General features: G+C 31.3%; 1 protein-coding gene and 1 non-coding gene across 3 annotated transcripts; one reads left to right on the top strand and one right to left on the bottom strand.

The window, feature by feature from the left end:
• The first annotated feature begins 610 nt into the window (after positions 1-610).
• Positions 611-4,912, top strand: LOC115713758 (uncharacterized). 2 transcript variants are annotated; one of them, XM_030642241.2, is made up of 9 exons: positions 611-1,085; positions 1,853-1,892; positions 2,000-2,078; positions 2,173-2,218; positions 2,308-2,406; positions 2,920-2,988; positions 3,092-3,425; positions 3,540-3,688; positions 3,973-4,912. In XM_030642241.2, exons 1-9 carry the CDS (start codon positions 726-728, stop codon positions 4,756-4,758), a joined length of 1,962 nt encoding a protein of 653 aa, XP_030498101.1. In that variant the 5' UTR covers positions 611-725; the 3' UTR covers positions 4,759-4,912. The 2 variants fall into 2 exon arrangements, with proteins under 2 accessions (XP_030498101.1, XP_030498103.1); XM_030642243.2 differs by having other exon boundaries at positions 642-1,705.
• Positions 4,913-5,013: 101 nt separating this feature from the next.
• TRNAA-AGC (transfer RNA alanine (anticodon AGC)) lies at positions 5,014-5,086 on the bottom strand. The gene has a single exon. It is a non-coding gene; the product is annotated as a tRNA-Ala (tRNA).
• Positions 5,087-24,544: the final 19,458 nt, after the last annotated feature.

Genomic DNA, 24,544 nt, shown 5'->3' with positions numbered 1-24,544 from the left:
TACAAATAATAGAAAAAAAAAAAAGAAAATCATCCCATATATTATTTTTAACTTTTTTCTTCTTCTATTTTTACAATTTTTTTGGGTTGTTTTTTTTATTTATTTTTTTTTTAATTTTTACGATTTAAGTTGATCTATTAGTTGCGATTTGGGTTGCTACATGAGTTGCGATTTAGGTTTTTTTGTTGGTTGCTCACTAAGTTACACTGTATATTTCGTAAAAATGAAAAAAAAATTTGAAATGTATAAATGAAAAAACAAAAAAGAAAAATGAGTTTTATTTTTACATTTTTAAAAGTTTTTTTTTTTTTTTGTATTTTGTATTTTTACAAAAATCTACATAAAACCCACACACTAACTAATGAGACAACCTAAATTGCAACCAAAATAAATGGTACAACGGGTAATTCTCAAAAAAAAAAAAATTAGCTCATATACTATTTTTTTTTTTCTTTAAATTTATGATTTAGGTTGCTTTTATAGTTTCTATATGTATTTTAGTTGCGATTTAAATTTGTCCCTTGTAAAATTATAAAAAAATATTTTGAAATGTATTAATAAAAAAAAGTATTATTATTATTTATATATTTATTTTTTTAGAAAAAGCCAAAAAAAAATGAATAAAATAAAATAGAGTGCCACTAGACTTTAGAGAATAGAGAAAAAGTAGATACTAGAACAAAGGGCTGAGAAGGAGGAGGAGGAGGAGGCATCATCCACCGGAGATGACGACGGCGGCGACGATGACGAAGGTGGACAAGAAGAAGAAAAAGGGCCGTCCTTCCCTCATAGATCTCCAAAAACGCTTTATTAGACAACAACAACAACAACAAAGAGAAGAAGAGCTACAACGACAGATAGAAAACCCTCACTCTAACCCAGGATCTTCTCACTGGACATCTAACATTGACTCACCGGAATTTATTGCCGCTGACGACGATGACGACGAGCGTAAGGAGAAGAAGCATAAGCTTCTACTTGGCCTTAACTCGAATTCCGATTGCTATAACCTGCCGTTAAAGTCGAATGTGGATGATGAAGAAGATTTCAATGTTGATTCCAAGAAGCGTAGATCTAATCTAATGGTGATATCTGCTCACTTTCTTTGTTTTTTCCCCACAAGAGTAATTTCCCTTTGCGTTTTCAGAATTTAAAACAGATCAAAAACTCCGAACCGGTGCTAGTGCTTATTGGTTGTGTATTTATTTATTAATTAAAACCTTCAGAAAGATTAAGCCTCAAAGATTCGTCGTTTTCCAGAGAATGTTTTTATTTTGCTGAAAGGGTTTTAGATTTTTGGGATTTCGCGCGTAACCTGAAATTATTGATTATTCTGTGGTATTTGTTGGATTGTGAGTGTGTGTGTGGACATGTGTGTACTTGACTAGGTCATGTTTGGATAACAATATTTAAATTTATACAAATCTTAAATTCAAACCTTGAGCTTCTTTCCAGTTTTTTATATATAAATTTATATATACACATACTATATACTCCCTATTTTAATTCTTTCAATATATAAATATTATATATATATTCTCTTATCTTATAGTCTTTATTGAATACCAGACCTTTTTAGGTTTGGGGTCTGAAAAGTTTCAGTTTGTCTTTTCTTTAATTATTTCTCTGTTCCCCTCTTTTTTTTTTTTTTTTTTTAATAAACATGTATGTACTTCCTCCTCTGCGTCTGGTGGCTCTTTTACTGGTTACTTTTCCTGTTTCCACTTTGAATTAGTGTTTTTTTTAATTATAAATTTCTTCTCTTGGCCATAAACAACAGTATTTATGTTTGATTATATTTGTAAAGTGCTCTTTTTTCTTCACTGATATTGATTTAATCTTAATTTTGCAGAGTGATGATGTTTTGAAAGCGACAGACAATAGCATACATGGTATATATATATATATTTATTTATATATATATTGAATTTTCACTATTAACCAATCTCGTGGGGAATTTTTTGTATAAGGAATTGCAATTATATGTGGACATGGACAGGGTTGCAGGTGGAGACCGGTCCCACGACACCGTTGCCAGACAAAAAGTTGTTGGTGTTCATCCTTGACAGGCTTCAAAAGTGTGTTTTTTTAAGTTCCAACTCTTTTCTATCTTTTGATATAAGAATTTAACTGGGGTTTGAATTTTGATTGCTTAGTTGAATTGTTATGCAGAAAGGACACTCATGGGGTATTCTCTGAGCCTGTGGATCCGGAAGAGGTGCTTTTAGTTCAATCTTTGTATTTGTGTATCATAAAAATTGTCCTGAATTTTTGGTTGACGTGATCGCTATATTATCTATTGTACAGCTTCCTGATTATCATGAAATAATTGATAACCCAATGGACTTTGCAACTGTGAGGCAGAAACTTGATGCTGGACTTTATGCTAATTTGGAACTATTTGAGGTTGGTAACCATTTGGTTATTGTTTGTTGGCATAATCTGTCTTTTATTGGTATTTCTATCAAATTATCTGATCTGATTGGATTCCATCAAACTGTCTTTTTCTATTGCCTCTATCAAATATTATTTGTTTAGCTTCTGTAGTGAAGTGTTTGCAATTCACTCAATTTCTATATCACTTTTTTCTTTTTTTGGTGTAGAACATGGTAACAATATTTCATCACTAGATAATAGAATGGACTAGAACACTAATAATCTTGGTAGCTCGTTTTGTTTCTCTCCTTCTCTCTAATGTTTGGAGTACTAATTGAATGTGTATGGAAAGAAAGCGGGGCAAGAAACAGAATGAACTGCAATCTAAGTATGGGCTCATTTGATTTTGCTCATCACGTTAGTAATATCAATGAAAAACAAAAACAAAATTAGTATAGGTCTGTGTTGGTTCTTTATGTACAACTAGATATGTTTAGGCTGCGTGACTGAAATTTGAAAGGTTTACCATTTAAATTTTTGCAGAAAGACGTCTTTCTAATATGTTCAAATGCAATGGAGTATAATTCATCCGATACAATATACTTTCGACAGGTTTTCTCCTGGTTCATCTTATGTTTTGATTCTTATTTGGGGTATTTGATCATATACCTGAAGGTGGACCTTTTTCTTCTACTTTTTCTTTTTGTTTTTCCAGGCAAGATCCATCCAAGAGCTTGCACGAAAGGACTTTGAGAATCTGAAGCAAGATAGCGATGAAACTGAACCACAGCCAAAAATTGCAAGGAGAGGCAGGCCACCGGGCAAAAAACTTAAAAAGTCAATCGACATTTCTGTTGAAAATGTTGGTCCCAAATTGATTTTAGATTCAACAAATCCTTCAGTAGGAGAGAATAGCAATGGTTTCAGTGCTTACAATCTAAGGAAAGGCCCACATTTCAACAAATTATATTCTGCTGAGGTTTTCCACGCGTCTTTGAGTGGTGAGACCGGTAATAGCTTGGTGTATGACTGGGAGAACGAATTTCCAGGTAACTTTTGCAATAGCTTTGTGTTCTTATTCCATATCTTCTGCTAAGTTTTACATTGTAATTGGTTAGTTCTATTCTTCTATTCACAGTGCATTGTTTTATCTTGATTTTCAGCTTCGGTATTGAGAAGTGTGGCAAAGTATGGAAAGAAACATTTTTCTATTGATGAGAATAAGCGAGATACTTATACTTTTCCTTTGACTTCTGCTTGCGGGACGTTTGCCTTGGCTGCTCTTGAAGGAGAACAAAAGCAATTAGTTGAGGTACGTAAATGGCTAAACTTCCACATTTCTTCCAATTGTCTACCGTTGGAATGGTAAACAACTTAATTTAATGTTGGGCTGAGAGAAGGAACGATATAGAAATGATTGAAATTTCTTAGTCTTTAGGCTAAATGTCTTTGCTTTTTTTGTCAACAACTCATGGTGAAATGGTGGTTTATTACTTTGTATAAAGGTTGGGTGTCATTGTTACTTGAAATAGAAAAAATTATGGTATGTCTACAGTGTGACATTTTACTCTTTTTTTAATCCTAAAATATTAATAGGTAGAGGATGCTTACTTAGAGCGTAGTTATGCAAGAAGCATAGCTCAATTTGCAGCGGATCTTGGGCCTGTTGTTTGGAAGATTGTTTTAAAGAAAATTGAAGCTATCATTCCTCTTGAAGTCAAGTTCAGTCCTGGATGGAACACGGCATCAGATAACGAAAGATATTTATTTTGTAAGAAGTGGTTGGTAAACCATGCAGATGGTGACCTTGCAAGTAGGCCTCCTCTACCTCAAAGTATGTCTGGCTCAAATTCAATTGTTGCAAAAGGGTGGTTTCCACAAGATGATTTGACTATAAACACCCAAAGTGAATTGACTTCACTGAATTCAAACTGTGGCAGGATGAGTCCAGCAACCACACATTTCCAAATTGAGCAAAATTCCTCAAGTCAATTTTGCATCAACGGTCCAAATAACAGGGCCATCTCGTACACTCCCCAAACAGGGATGGTAAGACCCCCCACTGCAATGTTGAATTTAACTCCGGCAAAAATTTCAGAAGCTTCTTATATTGGTGGTGCCTCAGCTAGCAACACTGCTATCAGTCCTGTGTTTATAACTGGTACCAATTCAAATGAAGCCAATTTTAGATCAGCTGAAATGGGGTTTGCAAGATATGCATCTTTCCAGGGGTTAACAAGGCACCACAATCAGAATTCTCATCCATTTCCAACTGAGCCAAATTTTGGTTTTGGCGTGCCAAGTTCATCGAGTTTAGTTGCTCAGGTTGGTCCACACCAACTGCCAGATTTAGCTTTGCAGCTAAGAATGGGACGCGAGTAAGGTGTTTGAGCTTTTCGGAGTAGAGAAATAATACTAGCTTTATCATTCTTTTTATTTTATCTTGTAGTATGTAAAAAGAGGAAGAAGAAATTATAGAACAATGATTGCATTTGCAAGTGTAGTGAAAAGAAATGAAAAAAAGGTATTTTGTACAGATTAGATTAATTTAAAATTTAATCCATCATGGTAATGGACTTTTTTTTTTTTTTCCAAATCCTATTATTTAAAATTCAAGGCAAAATTGTAAAACAATTATGGAGATGCGGGGTATCGATCCCCGTACCTCTCGCATGCTAAGCGAGCGCTCTACCATCTGAGCTACATCCCCAATTGAGTTTGAAACTTCAATATGTAAATTAACACTAAACAAAATACCTATTTTTATAGTTCATTATTCTGAATTAATTTGTCTTTTTACGTTTTTTAAGTTCATATAAATAACCAAAACTTTGGGCAAAGTGGTGGTCAAGGGTTGAAACTTGGAACAACAACATTTTAGCATTTATATATAGAGTTAGGGGTGGATATCCGATCCAATCCAATATTTTTTTCTTCATCCGATTCAATCTAATTAGTAATTAGATTTGAAAAATATCATTCGATCCAATCCAATTAGACCTTAAAATCTAATCCAATCCGATCCAATTACTAATTAGACTGGATCAGTTTTTTAATTGAATATCCAATTACACATCTAATTTTTAATATTAACTTAGAAATATGAAGATAAATACGTAAAAAAATAAATATCACCATTAATTTTTAAGTTTAATACTCTATAAAAATATCATTTTTACAAGCGTAATGTAACTAAACGTTTAAAATAATTAAAACAACAATATTTCTAAGTAAAATATAACAAGACATCATGAAAATAAATACATAGAACAACCAAGTGTTACAAATTTCAGAAAAAAAGTCGCTAAATATATAATTAATATTTAATATGTATATTTTTTTATTTTTTTTAATTCTTTAATATATATAAATGTAATTGGATTGGATCGGTTTTTAATTGGGTTTTAAGATTGACATCCAATAACCGATCCAATCCAATTAAAATCCAACTTTTAGTATCCATTCCAATCCAATTATAATTGGATATCCAATTTTTTGTAATTGGATTTGATTGAATTGGTTCGGTTCAATTGGATTGGATTGGATAGGATATTGCCCACCCCTAATACAGTACACTTTTTTTAAAAGTTTATTATTTGCTATGCTTACATTTATAGCATGTTAATAATTTTCAATTACAAACACCACTGCTAGAGTTGCACATTGGATGGATTTTGTTGGGTTTCTAATTTTGATGTTCAGGTTTTTAGGTGTGTAGATTTTGTGTACAGAACCCACCGGTGTGGGAGAACATGTTTTTTGGGTTTTGGGCTCAGGTGGGTTGGGGTCAAGTTTCGAGTTGGACTATGCCACTTTTTTTTTTGTTTTGAAAAATATCATTTTTTTTATATTTTTTAATAAAAGTACACCATAGAGAGGGAGATTGCTGCTCAGTTGAAGAATTTCGTCCTATTAGTCTTTGCAGTGTGATATACAAGATAGTATCTAAATGCTTGGCTAATAGGATGAGATCTACTTTGTGGTTGGTCATTTCGAATTCTCAGAGTGCGTTTGTTAAAGGAAGATTGATACATGATAATGCAATAATAGGATATGAGGGGCTGCATTGTATGAGGAAGAATAGATTTTAGAATGAAAGAAATTAGCTTTGAATTTGGACATGTCGAATGCATATGATAGGGTTTGAGTGAGGTTTTATCAAGGTAATGATGGAAAAGCTTGGCTATTGTGAGGAATGGGTGCAAAATATCATGAGATGTGTGACTTTAATAAGCTTTTCCTTCTTAATCAATGGAGAAGTACAAGGGAAAGTGATTCCTCAATGAGGGTTACGATAAGGGGATCCTTTATCCCCATTCTTATTTTTAGTTTGTGCTGAAGTTTTTTCTAACTTAATTCAATAGACTAAGAATAAATGTCACTTACATGGGCTGAAATTTGGTAAAAGGGAGATCTTAGTCTCACATTTATAGCTTGGCGTTCTTTGATGCAACTAAAGAGGCACAAGTGGAGTTTTTAAGGATTTCTCACAAAGTACACTCTTGCTTCTGGTCAACTTGTTAACTTTCATAAGTCAGAGGTCTATTTTGGGAGGAATGTGAGTGTAGATGATAGAGAAGAGTTGGTTGAATTTTTGGATGTTCAGATGGTGGAAAATCATGAGAAGTATTTGGTGTTATTTTCTTTTATGGGGCAAAATAAGAAAAAATTATTTGATATCATTAAAAATAGGATGTGGAACAAACTCAAAGGGTGAAAGAGATCAATATTTTCCAAGGTGGGAAAAGGGTTATTGATTAAAGCTATCATTCAAGCAATCCCATCTTACACTATTGGTTGTTTTAGGCTGCCAAAAAGTACCATTAATAGCCTTCACAAATTGACAGCGAGAATCTAGTTAGATCGTCAGAAAAATAGAAAAAATTAAAAATGCATTGGTGCATGTGGTCTTATCTTAGCAAGCCTAAGGAAAATAGTGGTTTAAGGTTTAGAGATTTAGAGTTGTTTAATCAAGCACATCTAGCCAAACAGATTTGGAGATGCATTAGACTCTAAATGCTCTTTGTAGTAAGGTTTTAAAGTAAACTATTATCCTAGGATGGAGTATTGGAGGCTAAGTGTGCGGCACATGCATCAGTGGTGTGGAGAAGCCAAGGGCGGGGAAAAAAGTTTGTATTAAATGGCTACAGGTCTTCGAATTGTGAAGGATCCTTGGGTACCAAGACCAGTAACTTTTAAGGTTTTTTATAAACCAAGCTTCCCAAAGCTGTTGTATGTTGTTGACTTGAAACTTTCAAACGGGTTGTGGGATGAGGACTTTATTCGGGCCAACTTTAATAGTGATGATGCTGAAATGATTTTGAAGATACCATGTACAAGGTAGAAGTTGGAAGATAAAGTTTTTTGGCACTACAATACTGGTGAGTGTACTGTAAAAAGTGGGTATCAAATGGTGATAGATTTAAACGACAAATTAAATAATCAGATGATAGTCATGTGGTTGCTTAGTGGAAGAATATGTGGAAACTCAAAATTTTGTCAAAGATAAAGCATTTTATGTGAAAGATGGCACATTCGTGGCTACTAACTAATTCAGTCCTTTCATCTCAGGGAGGAATAGTTGATCCTTACTATCAAAGGTGATTAGGGGGTAGGCGATAATATATTTCATGCTTTATGGGGGTGTAATGCTAATAGAGAGGTGTGGAAGCAAAGTAGGTTCAGGTGATATATCCATCAAGAAGGTAAAGAAGATATTCTATCATATCTTATGTGATTGTCTAAACTGTGGCAGCATGAAACTTTTGAATATTTTCTTGTTCTATGTTGGCGATAATGGTTTATTCGTAATAATACCAAACATGGTGGTAAGGAGGGCGGGAAGCAGAGGTGACTAATTGGTGTGCTCGATTCCTTACTAAGTACAAGGATGTTCACGGAAGGAAGGAAAGATGATGTGTAAGGCAGGGGTAGCTTGGGTTCCACTACCTACTGGGATGCTAAAAATGAATCTGGATGTGGGGATAAAAAGGGTAAGGGCTATTTTGGTGTGGGGAGTGTGATTTGAAATAGTGGAGGACATGTGATGTTTACTATTGCCAAGGTGTTGCCACAAGAGTATTTGCCGCTACAGGGGGAGTTATTAGCTATACGAAGGCTTGCAAATTGGAATCCAGCGACAACTACCAAGATTTAGTGTTAAAATTACTGATTTTCTAAAAGCTGTCCAATTAATCCAAAGCAAGGAAGACGACTATCTAGACGTTGATGGAGTGCTTGAACATATTAGAAACATGTTGTTATCTAGTAATGTTGTTGGACTTTCTTTTGTTTTTAGGGTAGCTAATGAGTTAGCTTACGTTTTAGTTGATGAAGCTTTTACAAAAATACATCTTCAGTGAAAACATAAACCGTCGCTTTGATTGTTTTATAGTTAATTTATAATTGTTATAAGATTTTTTTTCTTGTTGTTTTTGATTGTTTTATAATTATCGTGAGCAGTGGCGGACCTAGAAGTTAATGTAATACCCTACAATTAAGAAATGGATTAGCAAAACCCTAATTAGATAGTTATGAATATTTGAGGAATTATATTATTATATAGTTCAATATATGAGAATTTATTTAATTAATTATATGTGAAGACCCCGTTGGTGAGCCAGAGGCATTTTGGTAATTATGACCCGAGAAGGGTAAAATGATGAAATTAATTTAATTACGTGCTTAATGGAACTATATTATTATATAGTATGCCTGTATTTTCTTTTCAGGTGTGTTCTGACAGGTTGGCGCGGTATAGTCACAACCGGGTATTTCGGGTCGAACTGGGTTCGGGTCCGAAATGCAAATTGGATTGAAATATTTGGCATTTTATTTATTGTTGTGAAATCTGAAAATTAATTGGGTTTATTATATGTGAAATGTCATTTTTGCCCTTGTGTGTGAATATGCATGCTTTATAGCCCTTGGGGCAATATGGTCTTTTTGGACCCTTGAATTATGTTGAATAAAAGATTGGATTTTTGGATAAATGAAGGAATTTTTTGGCTTTTGTTTCCCCAAACCCGAACCTCTCTCTCCCTCCTTAATCTATTTTCTAAATTGGAGAATTTCTTGAAGAATTGCTTGATTGAGCTTGGATTTGAAGCTTTGTGTTTGTGGAATCTTAAGCTTGCTTTTGGATTAAAATTGAGGTAGCTTTCTATGGTTTTAACCTTGTTTTAATTGCTGAATTTTATGGTTGAAGAGCATGAACTTGATGATGATGATGATGATGATAGGTTGCATGATAGTGGTTTCTTTTGTTAGTTTGAGCATGTTATGCTTAGATCTTTTGATGTTGTGCTTGGTTGGGCTCTAGATGGAATTTTAGGGCAATTCTCATGTGTTTAATTCAAGTTATTTCTAGTGTTTGATTGCTGGAAATCTATGGGTAAGCTAGCTTGAGTTTTCTGGCTTTTAAATTTGAGTTTTGATAGTTATGTTCAAGATTGGAGCTTGATTTTGTGTATTGATGCAATCTGAAATTATGGGGTTTTAATGTTGGATTTTGATGCATGAGCATGTATTTTAAACTCTCTATATGATTATTAAAGGCCTATTTGATGGTTTGGAAGTTTGGTTGTGATTTGGGATGGTTTAGTTGAGTTTTTGGGGCTGATTTTCGTGGTTTATTGCTGATTTTTTTGGGTTTTAAACCCAGGTGCCGCGGCATGGTTTTAGCATGCCGCGACGCGCCCATTTCTTTCTGCGCAGATCCTTTTTGCATACTTCAAATAGCCATAACTTTGTGATCCGGACTCCGATTTGGGAGTTCTATATACCGTTGGAAAGCTCTTTTTGAGCTCTATCTAAATATCTGAATTTTAAATGCCATGTGAATATTTTATGAAAGTGAAATCAGGGGTTAACCTTATTTGTGAAATCTCGGATTGTGTGACTAGGATTACCGGCACCTGATCAGGAGCACCCGGGGATTCAGAATCTCTGATATTGCAGGACAACAGGTAAGACAGTGATTAGCACGTAGAGTATGCGCAGTGGCGCTTATATTGAAAATGATATGTATGATAGTTTAGTAACCGGGATTAGGGTTATTACCCTAATATGAGTGGTTGATGGCCTAGGGTTATTACCCTAGTGATATATGTGTATAAATGCCATGCCATGTTAAATGTAATGAGATTTAGGGATTATGCGCTCAAGGCATAATCAGGTTGGACTCGGTAACCATAACCGAGATGAACCATTCTAAGGCCTTATTGTATTGAGACGTGTAAGAGCAACACGTAGGTCTACGCCACGTAGATATAAATAGATGTGTGAGCGCAACACATAGGTCTACGCCATGTAGACATAAATAGGCATGTGAATGTAACATGCAGGTCTGTGACACACAGACATATATTAATGGAATTACTGTTTAAATAGCATGATGAGCATATTATATTTGTTATGATTTTTACTGTCTTGCTGGGCTTGGCTCACGGGTGCTCTACTGTGCAGGAAAGGGTAAGGCATTAGCTGATCAACCATGAGTTCAGGAGCTGGGCGAAGAATGTACATGTCCGGACCATATCAGACCAAGCGGGTTAAGGGTCTACCAGTGTTGTATTTTTTTGAAACTCTATTTTGCCGCTTAGGCTGACTAATTGAAAGAGACTTGTAATAAAGTTTGTAAATATTTTTTTGGGATCCCAACTGTTGTAAAGTTTAAATTATTACAAGTTTTATTTTCATTCCGTCTATTGCAAAAGTTTAATTTCTGGGCTATTTTGATTAGTAATTCAGATTTAGGGGATTAGGGTTTCGTAAATAACTTGGGTAGCGTGCCTAATTTTTAGGGCGTTACAGTTAAAGTGAGGGGAGGCGTAATTTTTTTTTGATAAGTGAGAGGAGGAAAAAGTAAACTTAAAAAGAAGAAAAATATACTTTTGGTGGGATTAGAACCCTTGTCCTCTAATCTATATGCTAAGTAGCTTAATCACTACACCAAAATTAATATTATGTTTATAAATATTATCTTTAATTATAAATTTATATTGTAACTAACTAAAATACATATATATATTTTTCTTTTCCGATTTTTTTTTCAAGGGGGCGACTGCCCCGCCTCGCTCATACCTGGGTCCGCCCCTGGTCGTGAGATTGATTTCTCGTTGTTTTCAAACTTTTTGTCGAGAAAAGTGTATTTTTAAAATTTTTAAACTTTATAAGTATATTTTTATAAATAAAAATTTTAAGTCGTAAAATTATAAATAAAATACGAACAAAAATCTTTTTGAAAATTCCCATATTTTTTTCTTAAAAAAAATCCCCACACTTTACTATTTGTTGTCGTTGTCCCTCCCACCATAGAATATACGAACCAATCAAATAAGCAATTTTTTGAGCAAAAATAAAAATGTCAAACTAACCAAATCCACATCTAAAACTTTTCAATTTCAGTTAGAAATTAAATCTACAAATTCAAAAATATTTTAAATTTATGTCAGATTATCAAGATTACTCTATGAATAAATTGTTGGGCTTTGTACCCTAAATAAATCTCTATTTCAATGTAATCTTTACCATTCAATTATCAATAAAGAAACAGAAGTATTTTCATCACTTACTTAGTATGTCATTTGGTTCATGTCATCATTTATTTGTTTATTTGATTTATAAATTCATCTAAATCCTTATTACATTGATGTTTTTGTTTATTGCGTCGTCAGCACAGTGGAAAGTAATCAAGATTATGTGATTAAATGTATTCCTAGATTTATTAGTACACGGGGTTTAATTGATATGATAATCTACAACATAGTTTACTTGCACCTTGGATAAGTGCTATGTCCTTTCCAGGGCATTGGTTAAAGTAAAGCTTGAGTTGGATGCATGGAGTATGCATTGGAAGGGACCGATATTAAACTTGGATTAGATATGATTGTTGGATATTATTTTACCAGGATCTTAGATCTACTCACAAGTATGTTTATTAACATCCTAAATATGAACTTTCTAAAACGATAAATTAAACACATATAAAGTTTAAGAAACCTTACATTGGGTGCAGCGGAATATAATGACTCCTTGGTTCGGATATCTAGCCCTTGATTCCTTTACGCGAGAGCATTATCAATATACGAACCTGGATCTCTTTCTACGAATCCTTGATCTTGAATCTCCTTCTTGATGATCTTTCTTCACGATCTTCCTCACTATGATTGAGGTATCACTTGATGTGTGTGGGCACTACTCTAATCACTAAGAGAGGTTCGAAATATTGAGGAAGAAAAGAGAGAGAGAGTGGCGGCTAGAGAAGAGAGTGGAGGCTCAGGTTTTTCTGATTCAGAAAGTGTAATTTTCCTGAAGCCTTCACTATCTATTTATAGCATTCCTCTAGGGCTTGATTTGAATTATATGGCATTAAAATAATAAAAAAAAATCATTTAAAAAAGATGACATAAGTGGCCTAGGCCACTGGCTGAGTGGTGGGCCTTATTTTTGCAATTTTGCAATTTTACCACTTTTGTATCTGATTTTCTCAAAAATGCCAATTTCCTAATTCAATCATTTAAATGCCAATTCTAACTATTTAATAACTATAAATAATTATTAAATAATATTGTCATTTATCATATTTATTAATTGAACCATACAAAGTATCATAATTAACAAATATGCCCCTATAAACTCTTTCTTTACAATTTCGCCCTTACTTAGTGAAAATTTCACAAATAGACATAGTCTAAATCGTGAATTATAATTGATTAATCAAAACCAATTACATGAGTCTTACAAGCAATATTATCTCAACTAGTGGGGGGACCATGGGTCTATGTAGAGAGCTTCCAATAAGTAGATCAAAAAATTTAGCACTAAAATTCACTAACTTATTAATTCTTCGTTGAATCCACGCATAGAACTTAGAATTGCACTCTCGGTATATAGAATGCTCTATATGTTCCACCATATAGACACATCATTAGTTATCCATTGTTATAATCCTAATGTGATCAATGATCCTCTATATGAATGATCTACCTGCTGTAAAGGGATTAAATTATAGTTACACCCTACAATGTATTTATTCCTTAAAACACTTGACCCCGTATAAATGATATTTCGGCTTATGTGAAATGAGTACTCCACCATTTATGTTCGTTTGGTCAAGCTCGAAGGAGATCATCCTTTGCTTACTATTCGCCGAGATAGAAGCTATAGATTCCATGTTTATGCTAGCGCTCCCACTCAATTGCACTAGTGTTCCCAAAATGTACGTATCACACGACCTAAAAGTAGGCTTAACTAACAAATCACAGAACACGAATAGCCTTTCAAGATTGAGCCTAATCATATCAGGATTAAGATCATTTGATCTAGGATCAACTAGGCGATATTGACTTGAATAGATATTACGGTAAGTTTAATAAATCTAAGTCAAAGTTCAATATCGGTCCCTTCCAGATGCATACTCCATGCATCCAACATTTACTTTAACCAATGTTCGGAAAGAACATAGTATTTCTCAAATACAAGTAAACTCTTGTTGTAGATTATCATATCGGTAAAACCACGTGTACGATAAATCTAGGAAACTTTATTCACATAGTCATGTTTACTTTCCAATGTGTTGACGGCACAATGATAAACGGGATCAAGTATGTGAAAAGGGTTTCGAGATGAATTTATACATTATGTACATATAATCATGAAATAAATCATGTGAACCATGCAACATTAAATGTTATTTACGATCTATATTAATAAACAAATCGATTATATTGAAATGAGTTATATTTACGGCATTAAACCCAACAAACTCCCACTTGCACTAATATAAAACAAAAAGTACGTTTCAAATAATCTCAACACCTTGATATGCAAATCAAGTGTAGTAGTAGTAAACTCCTCGTAATAGGATGCGAAAGGTTGAATTAACCCACAACCTTTTCTCCACTATTACTCTTCCTTAATCAAAAATCATTGATAATGTGAAATTCCTCTCTATATGTTTACTCTCTTGGGATATTGGATTCTATATCTTTGGCAACTACTTTTGGTTAATCAGGAAATTAACACTAGTAGTTTAAGGCAATTTGGAATGGTGCCAAAGATGTATAGAACTTTCCTTAGGCCGAATAAGTACCTTTCCTGAGCTTTAACATTCGGTCTCTGGTAGACCTAGAGACTTCGGATAGGTTTTTACACTTCTCCAAAATCACTATTCCACCCCGGAAGTAACCACCATCTTATCGAAATATTTACTAGCACATAGGCAAATTTCGAAATCGATATGGTGTAGTCTAAGAGTTTTAAACACACCCTTATATAGACTAACATATAGTTCCTCTTCTTTATCTTAGGATTTACTTGATTGTCTTCCAATGTTCTTCTCTGGATTAATGCGATACCCACTCATTACTCCCACTCAATGGCCAGTGTACGAGTGCAAGGCATACAAAAGCATATCTAAGACCTCTCACTGTTGATGTAAGAAATTCTTTCATGGCTTTATCTTTTCTGGAATAGTCAAGACTTTTCCTTAGATAAATAAAATCTATACCTAAGAAGTTGTGAAGCTTCTATAGATTGCCATTAGAAAGAAAATGCTTCAGCATCTTACTAAAGTAAGTTGCTTGCATTAGAGTAAGTAATTACCAGGTATACCACAAGCCATAGATTTAGATAAACTCAAACATATAATACTAGGAACAGGAAGTTTGTTAAGTCTATTGAATGGACTTATAAACAAAAATTTCCTTTTATGTCCTTGTAATAGAAAACTTTAGGTTATTCCATGTGAATGGATTAAACCATAGTTCTATTGGCTTTCTTCTTAGTTTCTTATCTTGACAATCCATTACTTGTTTAAACTCACAATGGATTTTAATCACTTGTGTCTCCCAAGTCATAAGAAGGTGAGTTCCTAGAAACTCTCCCACTACGACAAGGTACTGTGAATTATGTCGAAGAAAACTAAATGGTATTAACCTCTTTGGTTGTGACAAGACAACAGAGGCAGTGGGATCATCATATGTTATATAAGATGATAGAACACTTTTGGAATCAAGAATTAAATATCTCCTTTATTTGCTACTTGCTTTTCAAACTTAGTCATTTTCTTAGAAAAGTAGTATTTGTTTGAACAAACACTTTCTTATCTATTGACATTGGGATGGTCCACCCCTAATCACTTAGAATAGCTAACAAACCATGGTTAACAGTTCTAGCTTTTCTTAAGATTTTGATTAGGTCATCCATGAATCTAGTAATGATTTACATTAAGTATACAACCATTACATCATTCTGAAATTGTATTACCATAGAAGGATTTAGGCAACGACTAGTAACTAATCATCAATATGCAACTCGAAATTTACGGGAGGTAAGTTTGGATATAATTCAAAAATCAATTTAATGATCTTTGAACTGCATATCTACTAACTATTTCTCCACCCCTATCAGTTCGCAAGATCTTTAACCACATACCTTAATGGTGTTTAACCATTGCTAGAAATTAATGAAAATTTTTAAATATTTCAAATTTCTTTGCATAAGGTATAATCTAGAGTTATCGTTTTAAGAATACAACGAAAAACTCATATCCACCCCTGAATGTACATCCATCTGCGAATGAGATGAACTACTTTCAGTGGATATAGGCATATTAACTCTTTGCAGAGATTGATCTTGTGAAATCCACTATGAACAAGATACAAATGCCATAGATTAAAAAAAATGTGGTAGTGTCTTTTGATGACTTAGGTTTAGTTACATCAAAGAATTTTTAGAATAGTGCAAGTGGATCCTGGTCACAGAATACCTAACTCATATTCCATACAGTTTTAATCCATTAATAGAAGATGGATATTAAACACTTGAGAAAGTGTAACTGTATTGTATCTGGAATTAGAAATATAAGAAAATTTCTGTTTGGATTCTAAAATTAAAGTCAAAGACTTAAATTCAACCAAATATAATGAGTAATTCTTTCTTGGACCACCACTACTAATACAAAATTAAGTCAGATTTGCCCATACAAGTAGGAGATTTCTAGGATTGAGGATTTATATCAATTGGGAATAGAATTTCGGGATTATAATCATATACATAATTTAATTTCTTAAGAGAAAATACAATGACATGAAATGATTTATAAACCATTCATCCAATGATATGTTTTGAAGCTAATTCGAAATGAATAAGCTAAGAGGAATTAGGATAATTTCGTTTATAAATAAGAATCCAACGATGTTTCGATTAGCGAAATTCAAAGTAATCTTATTTATACAATCTTCTTGTTTCATATCGTAAAATACTAGTCTAAGGTGTCATCAATTGATGAACAGCTAGATGTCGCATATACAATATTTATCTTTCGAGATCTTACACTATTATGTATGTCTAATGGTGAAAATCCACTAGGGATTTATCTCATTAGAAAAACAAACATGTTAGACCAACAATGAAGATTCGAAATTAAACTACAACTTAATAACAGAAATTAACATGGTTCAATATAAATTCATACACAATTCAGAAATTATAAACATATAGCAAGTAGGAATGACTAGTGAAAATACTAAAACATACAATCCTAAATAATTCCCAAGGTTTTCAATAAGCGATACGAGTTAATCCGTGGCGAGAGTCAAAGCATCATTTATTGAATAGAGTCGTCAGCTCATCTAAAATAGAAACCATTCTAGCAACCTTTTATTCGATCAAAATAAGAATCCAACGTTGTCCCGGTAGGCGAGAGTCAAGGTTATTCTCATTTTATGAGCTTCCACCATTGTTTCATGTTTCATAAGTTTATCTGAGAAGTAGTCATAGGTAAGGGGAGAGTCTAATAGAGACGAAAACTTACAAAACACTTATCAAATGAAATCTTACGGTGTTAAATGCGTTCAACGAATAACCATCCATAGGGGGACGAAGTCTAGCGTCTCGAGGTTATATTGAAAACATTTAACTTTTGTAAGACCAACAATGGAGATCGAATATCTTAATAATAATCAAGCTCATTATTTAAAGTGAGTTGTATTTTCTTTGATTCTCTTTATTTAATCTATTTATTTTAAATATATATTTATTTAAAATTTCCAATTTAGAATGAAAAATTCTAAATATAAATTTTAATTTAATATTTATAAATTTTACTTAGATGGATATGAAAATAATATGAATTATTTCCATCTTAGTAATAATTTCCAATAAATATTTAGAAAAATATTCAATTTAAGTTGTTACAAAATTAATTTAAATTAATTTACAACTCAAATTTAATTTTCTATAAATATATATTGCATTTCGAAAAATTAAAGTATATAAGAATACAATTTTCGAAAAATGCATATTAAAATAAATCCTGGAAAAAATTATTCTAATTTAATGTTGGCTCAAAATTAATTAATAAAATTAATTTACAACAAAAAATATAATTTTCCTATTTAATTAAATATATAAGAAAAATTACAAATATTTAAGTATGATAATGAAAATCAACTTAAATATTAATTTTCTATTTAATTAAATACACTAGAAAAATACTTCAAGCAAAAATATCACCTATCTAGATTTTCCTTTGACTAATTAATTCTATTTCTAATAATATACTTTAATTCAATTTATTTTAAATTAATCAATAAATGAAAAAATCATTGATTTAAGTTGATCCAAGAATTAATTAAAATAATTAATTTACAACTTAATCTATTTTTCAAGATAAAATTCGAAATTCTAGCATTTAAGAAATGCAATTTCGAAAATTGATTAATAAAATAAAGAAAAAATATATTTTGAAAATTATTTAAATTTAGTTGAAAAATTAAATTTCAACTAAAAATAATTTTCTATTTAATTAAATGTCATGAAAAAGAAATATTTAAGTATGATGATAAAATCAACTTAGATATTTAATTTTCAAATTAATTAAATGTATTAAATTCAAGAAATAAATAATTAAGTGTAGAGAAGGCTTAATTATTAATCTCTAGTTTAATACTAGGAAAAATATACTTAAAATAAATTGTACCAAAATTAATTATTTAAATAATTAATTTCACAATTTATGATATTTTCCTATTTAATATTAGAAATAATAAGTAGTACGAAATAACTATCTAGAAAATATCTTATTTGACTAAGTATCTTTTCCACAAAATTTGAAAAAATATCTAATTTAAGTTGTATTAGAAAAAATCTAGAACTTAAATATTTTCAAATTTAAATTTAATTAAATATCAAAAATTAAGTTGTAACCACTTAATTTGAAAAATATTCCATTTTAAGTTAATATTCGAAAAGATATTAACTTAAAAATATCTAAAGAATTTTAATAACCAATGCCTAAAATTCCTCAACTTAATTTTGAAATTTTGAATTCAAAAGATATTCGAGATTTAAGTTGGTTAGTTGAAGATAACTTAAATATCAAGCTTAAATAGGAATATTTAATGAAAAATTTAAATTAAGTTCCGAAAAAGAATCTAGATGGTTATAATTCTATATTTAATTAAATACGAAAATACATATAGTTTAGCTTAGAATAAAAAAAATTCTTTAAACTATATTTTTCTTAAATTAATTTCAAAATAAATGAAATTAATTATGTTGCTAATCAATTTTATTAGGTTAAACTAGTGTAATTAACCTAGTACAGTCATTCAAATCAGGCAAATGGGCCTTCACAATTGGGGTGGTTTGTGTGAGGGAGTCTTTGAGTTCGGTATGTCATGTACACTTCTATGGCTCCCGACTCTCACTGAGGCCCAAAAGAGAGGAATTTAACCTTAATAAGAACAATTGTTATTAATTGAATAAGCCCAAAACTAAATGGGCCTTTAAATAAAATCTATCAATGACTATGACATTTTATTTAGCGACATTAACCTATATGCATCTATAATAAAATTAAACACATAGGCTCACAGTACAGCTTTGGATGGGTCACTTTATCATATTCTTGAGTCATACACGAGATGAAAGAAGATTGTAAATATACATTACAAATTATTATCTTGACCAAGGGAGCCATCGAGATCATTAGATACGGCAAAAAGTAACCATGGCTATTTGCGATCAAGTAATAATAGGTTTTAAAAACTTACACCTGAGCTAAAAACACATACTCATGACGGGGTTAATTTGGATAGTTGGATGTAGGATTTATTTAATTTTAAATAAATATTTAATTTCGAAAATAATTAATTAAATAAAAAAAAATAAAAAATTTCGAAAATTTTTAAAAAAATTTTAAAAAAAAATTCGAAATTAAAAAAAATTTAAAATTAAACCTACAATTTTTGAAAAATTAGGTTTTGACCAACCTAAATATCATTTCAAAAATTTGCTAACTACTTTTAAATTTTAAATGTTATTTTATAAATAAAAATTAAATAAAAATTAGAAAAGATAAATAAATATCTTTTTCAAATTTTTAAATATAATTTAAATAAATAAAATAACAAAATTTAAAAATTAAAGAAAATATCTTATATCTATTTAAAATTACATGATTATAAATACTCTTATTTTAAATTTAAATATGGTCAAAATATCTAAAAAGATTTAATTAAAAAATGTTTAAAAGATAAGATATTTTTAAAATATCTTAAAAGATATTATAAATATCTTTAAAAGATAAGATATTTTTAAATATCTTAAAAGATATTATAAATATCTTAAAAGATATTATAAATATCTTAAAATATCTGACCTTAAATTTAAAAAAATATAATCAAATTTAAAAATAAGATAGATTTTTAAGCGAAAAGATAAATACGTTAATTACATTCAAATTCAAATTACACTAATATCTTGAATTAAATTAAAAAAAATTAAATTAATTCAAAATGATAATTAGAATTGAATTAGGAATAGTAATAGTATATATCTCTGGCATACAAAAAATTGGAAGTTAATTCCATGAAAAAGTATGAAAAATTGAAGAAAATTGAAAAAAATTCGAAACTGTACGGACAGTTGCGATCGCGGAAAGCTATCCACTAGATTTTGTCAAATCTTCAAAAAATCATAACTAATTCAAATAAAATCCAAATTGAGTTCTGTAAAAGGCTAACTTTCTTAATTTTTTCCATACTATCCAATAAAAATAATGCCAGAACCGAAATAACAATTATTTTTCACGAAAATTTCACAATCATCGATCAATCATCGTGAAATAACACTCAATACAACATGATACCATCCAAAGAACATACAAACAATCGTTTTAAAGTCCAAATTACATGTAAGTAAATCAATTACCATGGCTACGAGGCCAGGTTGTTGGATATTATTTTACCGGGATCTTAGATCTACTCACGAAGTATGTTTATTAACATCCTAAATATGAACTTTCTAAAACGATAAATTAAACACATATAAAGTTTAAGAAACCTTACATTGGGTGCAGCGGAATATAATGACTCCTTCGTTCAGATATCTAGCCCTTGATTCCTTTACGTAGCGAGCATTATCAATATACTGAACCTGGATCTCTTTCTCTGAATCCTTGATGAATCTCCTTTGCGATGATCTTTCTTCACGATCTTCCTCACTATGATTGAGGTATCACTTGATGTGTGTGGGCACTACTCTAATCACTAAGAGAGGTTCGAAATATTGAGGAAGAAAAAAGAGAGAGAGAGAGAGTGGCGAGAGAGAAGAGAGTGGAGGCTCGGGTTTTCGATTCGGTGTAATTTTCTGAAGCCTTATTATCTATTTATAGCATTCCTCAGGGCTTGATTTGAATTATATGGCATTAAAATAATAAAAAAAATCATTTAAAAAAGATGACATAAATTAGTGGCCGGCCCTAGGCTAGGTGGAATTGGGCCTTATTTTTGCAATTTTGCAATTTTACCACTTTTGTATCGATTTTCTCAAAAATGCCAATTTCCTAATTCAATCATTTAAATGCCAATTCTAACTATTTAATAGCTATAAATAATTATTAAATAATATTGTCATTTATCATATTTATTAATTGAACCATACAAAGTATCATAATTAACAAATATGCCTATAAACTCTTTCTTTACAATTTCGCCACTTACTTAGTGAAAATTTCACAAATAGACATAGTCTAAATCGTGAATTATAATTGATTAATCAAAACCAATTACATGAGTCTTACAAGCAATATTATCTCAACTAGTGGGGGGACCATGGGTCTATATAACCGAGCTTCCAATAAGTAGATCAAGAATTTAGCACTAAAATTCACTAACTTATTAATTCTTCGTTGAATCCACGCATAGAACTTAGAATTGCACTCTCAGTATATAGAATGCTCTATATGTTCCACCATATAGACACATCATTAGTTATCCATTGTTATAATCCTAATGTGATCAATGATCCTCTATATGAATGATACGCGTAAAGGGGATTAAATTGCCGTTACACCACAATGTATTTATTCCTTAAAACACTTGACCCCGTATAAATGATATTTCAGCTTATGTGAAATGAGTACTCCACCATTTATGTTCGTTTGGTCAAGCTCGAAGGAGATCATCCTTTGCTTACTATTCGCCAGATAGAAGCTATAGATTCCATGTTTATGCTAGCGCTCCCACTCAATTGCACTACCGTGTTCCCAAAATGTACGTATCACCCTGACCTAAAAGTAGGCTTAACTAACAAATCAAAGAACACGAATAGCCTTTCAAGATTGAGCCTAATCATATCAGGATTAAGATCATTTGATCTAGGATCAACTAGGCGATATTGACTTGAATAGATATTACGGTAAGTTTAATAAATCTAAGTCAAAGTTCAATATCGGTCCACTTCGATGCATACTCCATGCATCCAACTCCGAGCTTTACTTTAACTTGATATTGGAAAGAACATAGTATTTCTCAAATACAAGTAAACTCTTGTTGTAGATTATCATATCAGTAAAACCAAATGTCGATAAATCTAGGAAACTTTATTCACATAGTCATGTTTACTTTCCAATGTGTTGACGGCACAATAAACAGGATCAAGTATGTGAAAAGGGTTTCAGATGAATTTATACATTATGTACATATAATCATGAAATAAATCATGTGAACCATGCAACATTAAATGTTATTTCTGATCTATATTAATAAACAAATCTGATTATATTGAAATGAGTTTTATTTAGGGCATAAAACCCAACAATGATAAATTTACCGTAATATCTATTCAATTCAATATCAGCTAGTTGATCCTAGATCAAATGATCTTAATCCTGACATGGTTAGGTTCTATCTCAAGAGTGTTATTTATGTTCTTTGATTTGTTAGTTAAGCCTACTTTTTGGTCTGGGTGATACGTACATTTTGGGAACATGGTAGTACAATTGAGTGGGAGCGCTAATCATAGATATGGAATCTATAGCTTTTATTTGAACATAGAAGTGAAACGATAATTTCCTTCGAGCTTGGCTAAACAGATATAAATGGTTGAGTACTCTTTTCAGTGATTATTTTAGTTCACTGAAATATCATTTATAGGTGGCTAAGTGTTTTAAGGATAAAATACATTGAAGGGTGTAACGGTAAATTAATCCCTATGCAATGTAAATCATCTATAGAGGATTATTGATTATTTGGATTATAACAATGGATAATAAATAGCGTATCTATATCGTGGAACATATAGATCGTTCTATGTAACTGAGAGTGAAATTCCAAGTTCTATGGTGGATGCAATGAGGAATTAATAAGTTAGTGGATTTACTTAGTAAATTCTAGATCTGCTAATTTGAAGCTCGGTTATATAGGCCCATGGTCCCCATACTAGTTGAGACAATACTGCTTGTAAGACTCAGTCAATTGATTTTAATTAATCAATTATAATTCTAAAATTAGACTATGTCTATTTTATGAATTTTCACTAAGCTAGGGCTTAATTGTGGAGAAAAGAGATTCTAGGGTTTATTTGTTAATTAAGAGACTTTATTAAGTCTAATTAATTAATAAATATATTAAATGGAAATTTTATTTAATAAGTAATTTTAATTATTAAATAATTAGTTTTGGCATTTAAGTGGTTGAATTGGAAAAATGGAATTTTTGAGAAAATAAGATAAATAGTTGAAAAAAATAGCAAAATTGCAAAGTGGGGCCCATATCCATGGCCGACCACTTAACGACAAATTTACATTTAGTTTGTCAATATTTTAATGCCAAATAATTCTAACCTTACCCTAGTGGGATTCCTATAAATAGGTAGTGATGGCCTCAAAGAAAAAGATGATTCAAACACTTTTCTTCAGTCAAAAACTTGAGCCATCTTCTCTACCAATTTTGAATCCTTCTATCTCTCTTTCTCTCTTCAATTTCGAACCCTATAGTGATAGAGTAAGTACCCACACACATCAAGTGGTACTCAATCATAGCGTGTAAGGCTGTGAAGAATCTAAATTCAAGAGAAGGAGAATCAAGCTCAGATCTTGGTGATACTCTGCTACAGAAAGGATACAAGGGTTAGAGATCTGAGCGGAAAGAGCCATTTAATTCTACTACAACCACTGTAAGGTTTCTCATACCTTTTATGTGTTTATTTTATATCGTTTTAGAAGTTCATGTTTAGGATGTTAAAAACATACTTGTTAGTAAATCTAGATCCTGGTAAAATATATTCCAACATAAATAAGATGGAAGACATACTTGATTTCATAATATTAGATACGAGATAAGATTGTGAGTATATGGTCTTCCACAGACTAATATTCTCTCTATATGTTCTCACTTAATTGATGAGAATAGAAGAGAAGAGTGGTTAAGATTAGCCTTTTATGTTTTTTAAATAACAAACTAATTAGAACCTCATAAACTCTAATTAGGTTTACTATTATGTATTACACATTACAAAGCCTATACCGAATAAAATATTTATTAAGCTCATTTAATTAGATCATTTATTTAGTCCAATTTAGAATATTAACTCAAATAAATTATCTTAATTTATAAACCCACATATTAAATTATTAAAAATAACCTAACAATTTCTACTCCTTCCTACCTAGTTTAATTTAAAGAAATAAAAAAATATATTCTATAAACAAAACTTTATAAAAAAAGAAAATGACATTATAATTACAATTTTCATGTTTTTCAAACCAATTTACAACCGTCCGATGTTGTAGATCTGAACCATCTCCGAATAACAATCTTCAATCTCTCATCCCTAACCTCACAGAACTTTTGGTCCCAACCTTTGGGCTCGATGGTTT

This window comes from Cannabis sativa, chromosome X, assembly GCF_029168945.1.
Source record: "Cannabis sativa cultivar Pink pepper isolate KNU-18-1 chromosome X, ASM2916894v1, whole genome shotgun sequence".
Taxonomy (NCBI): Eukaryota; Viridiplantae; Streptophyta; class Magnoliopsida; order Rosales; family Cannabaceae; genus Cannabis; species Cannabis sativa.
Note: the sequence above shows the minus strand (reverse complement) of the source record. Positions and strands in the feature narration are given on the sequence as shown.

Coding starts and splice junctions, on each gene's coding strand:
- LOC115713758 (XM_030642241.2), top strand. CDS start 726: ATGACGACGGCGGCGACGATGACGAAGGTGGACAAGAAGAAGAAAAAG. Junction 2,219..2,307: donor AGCCTGTGGATCCGGAAGAG/GTGCTTTTAGTT, acceptor TCTATTGTACAG/CTTCCTGATTATCATGAAAT. Junction 3,426..3,539: donor CTGGGAGAACGAATTTCCAG/GTAACTTTTGCA, acceptor CTTGATTTTCAG/CTTCGGTATTGAGAAGTGTG.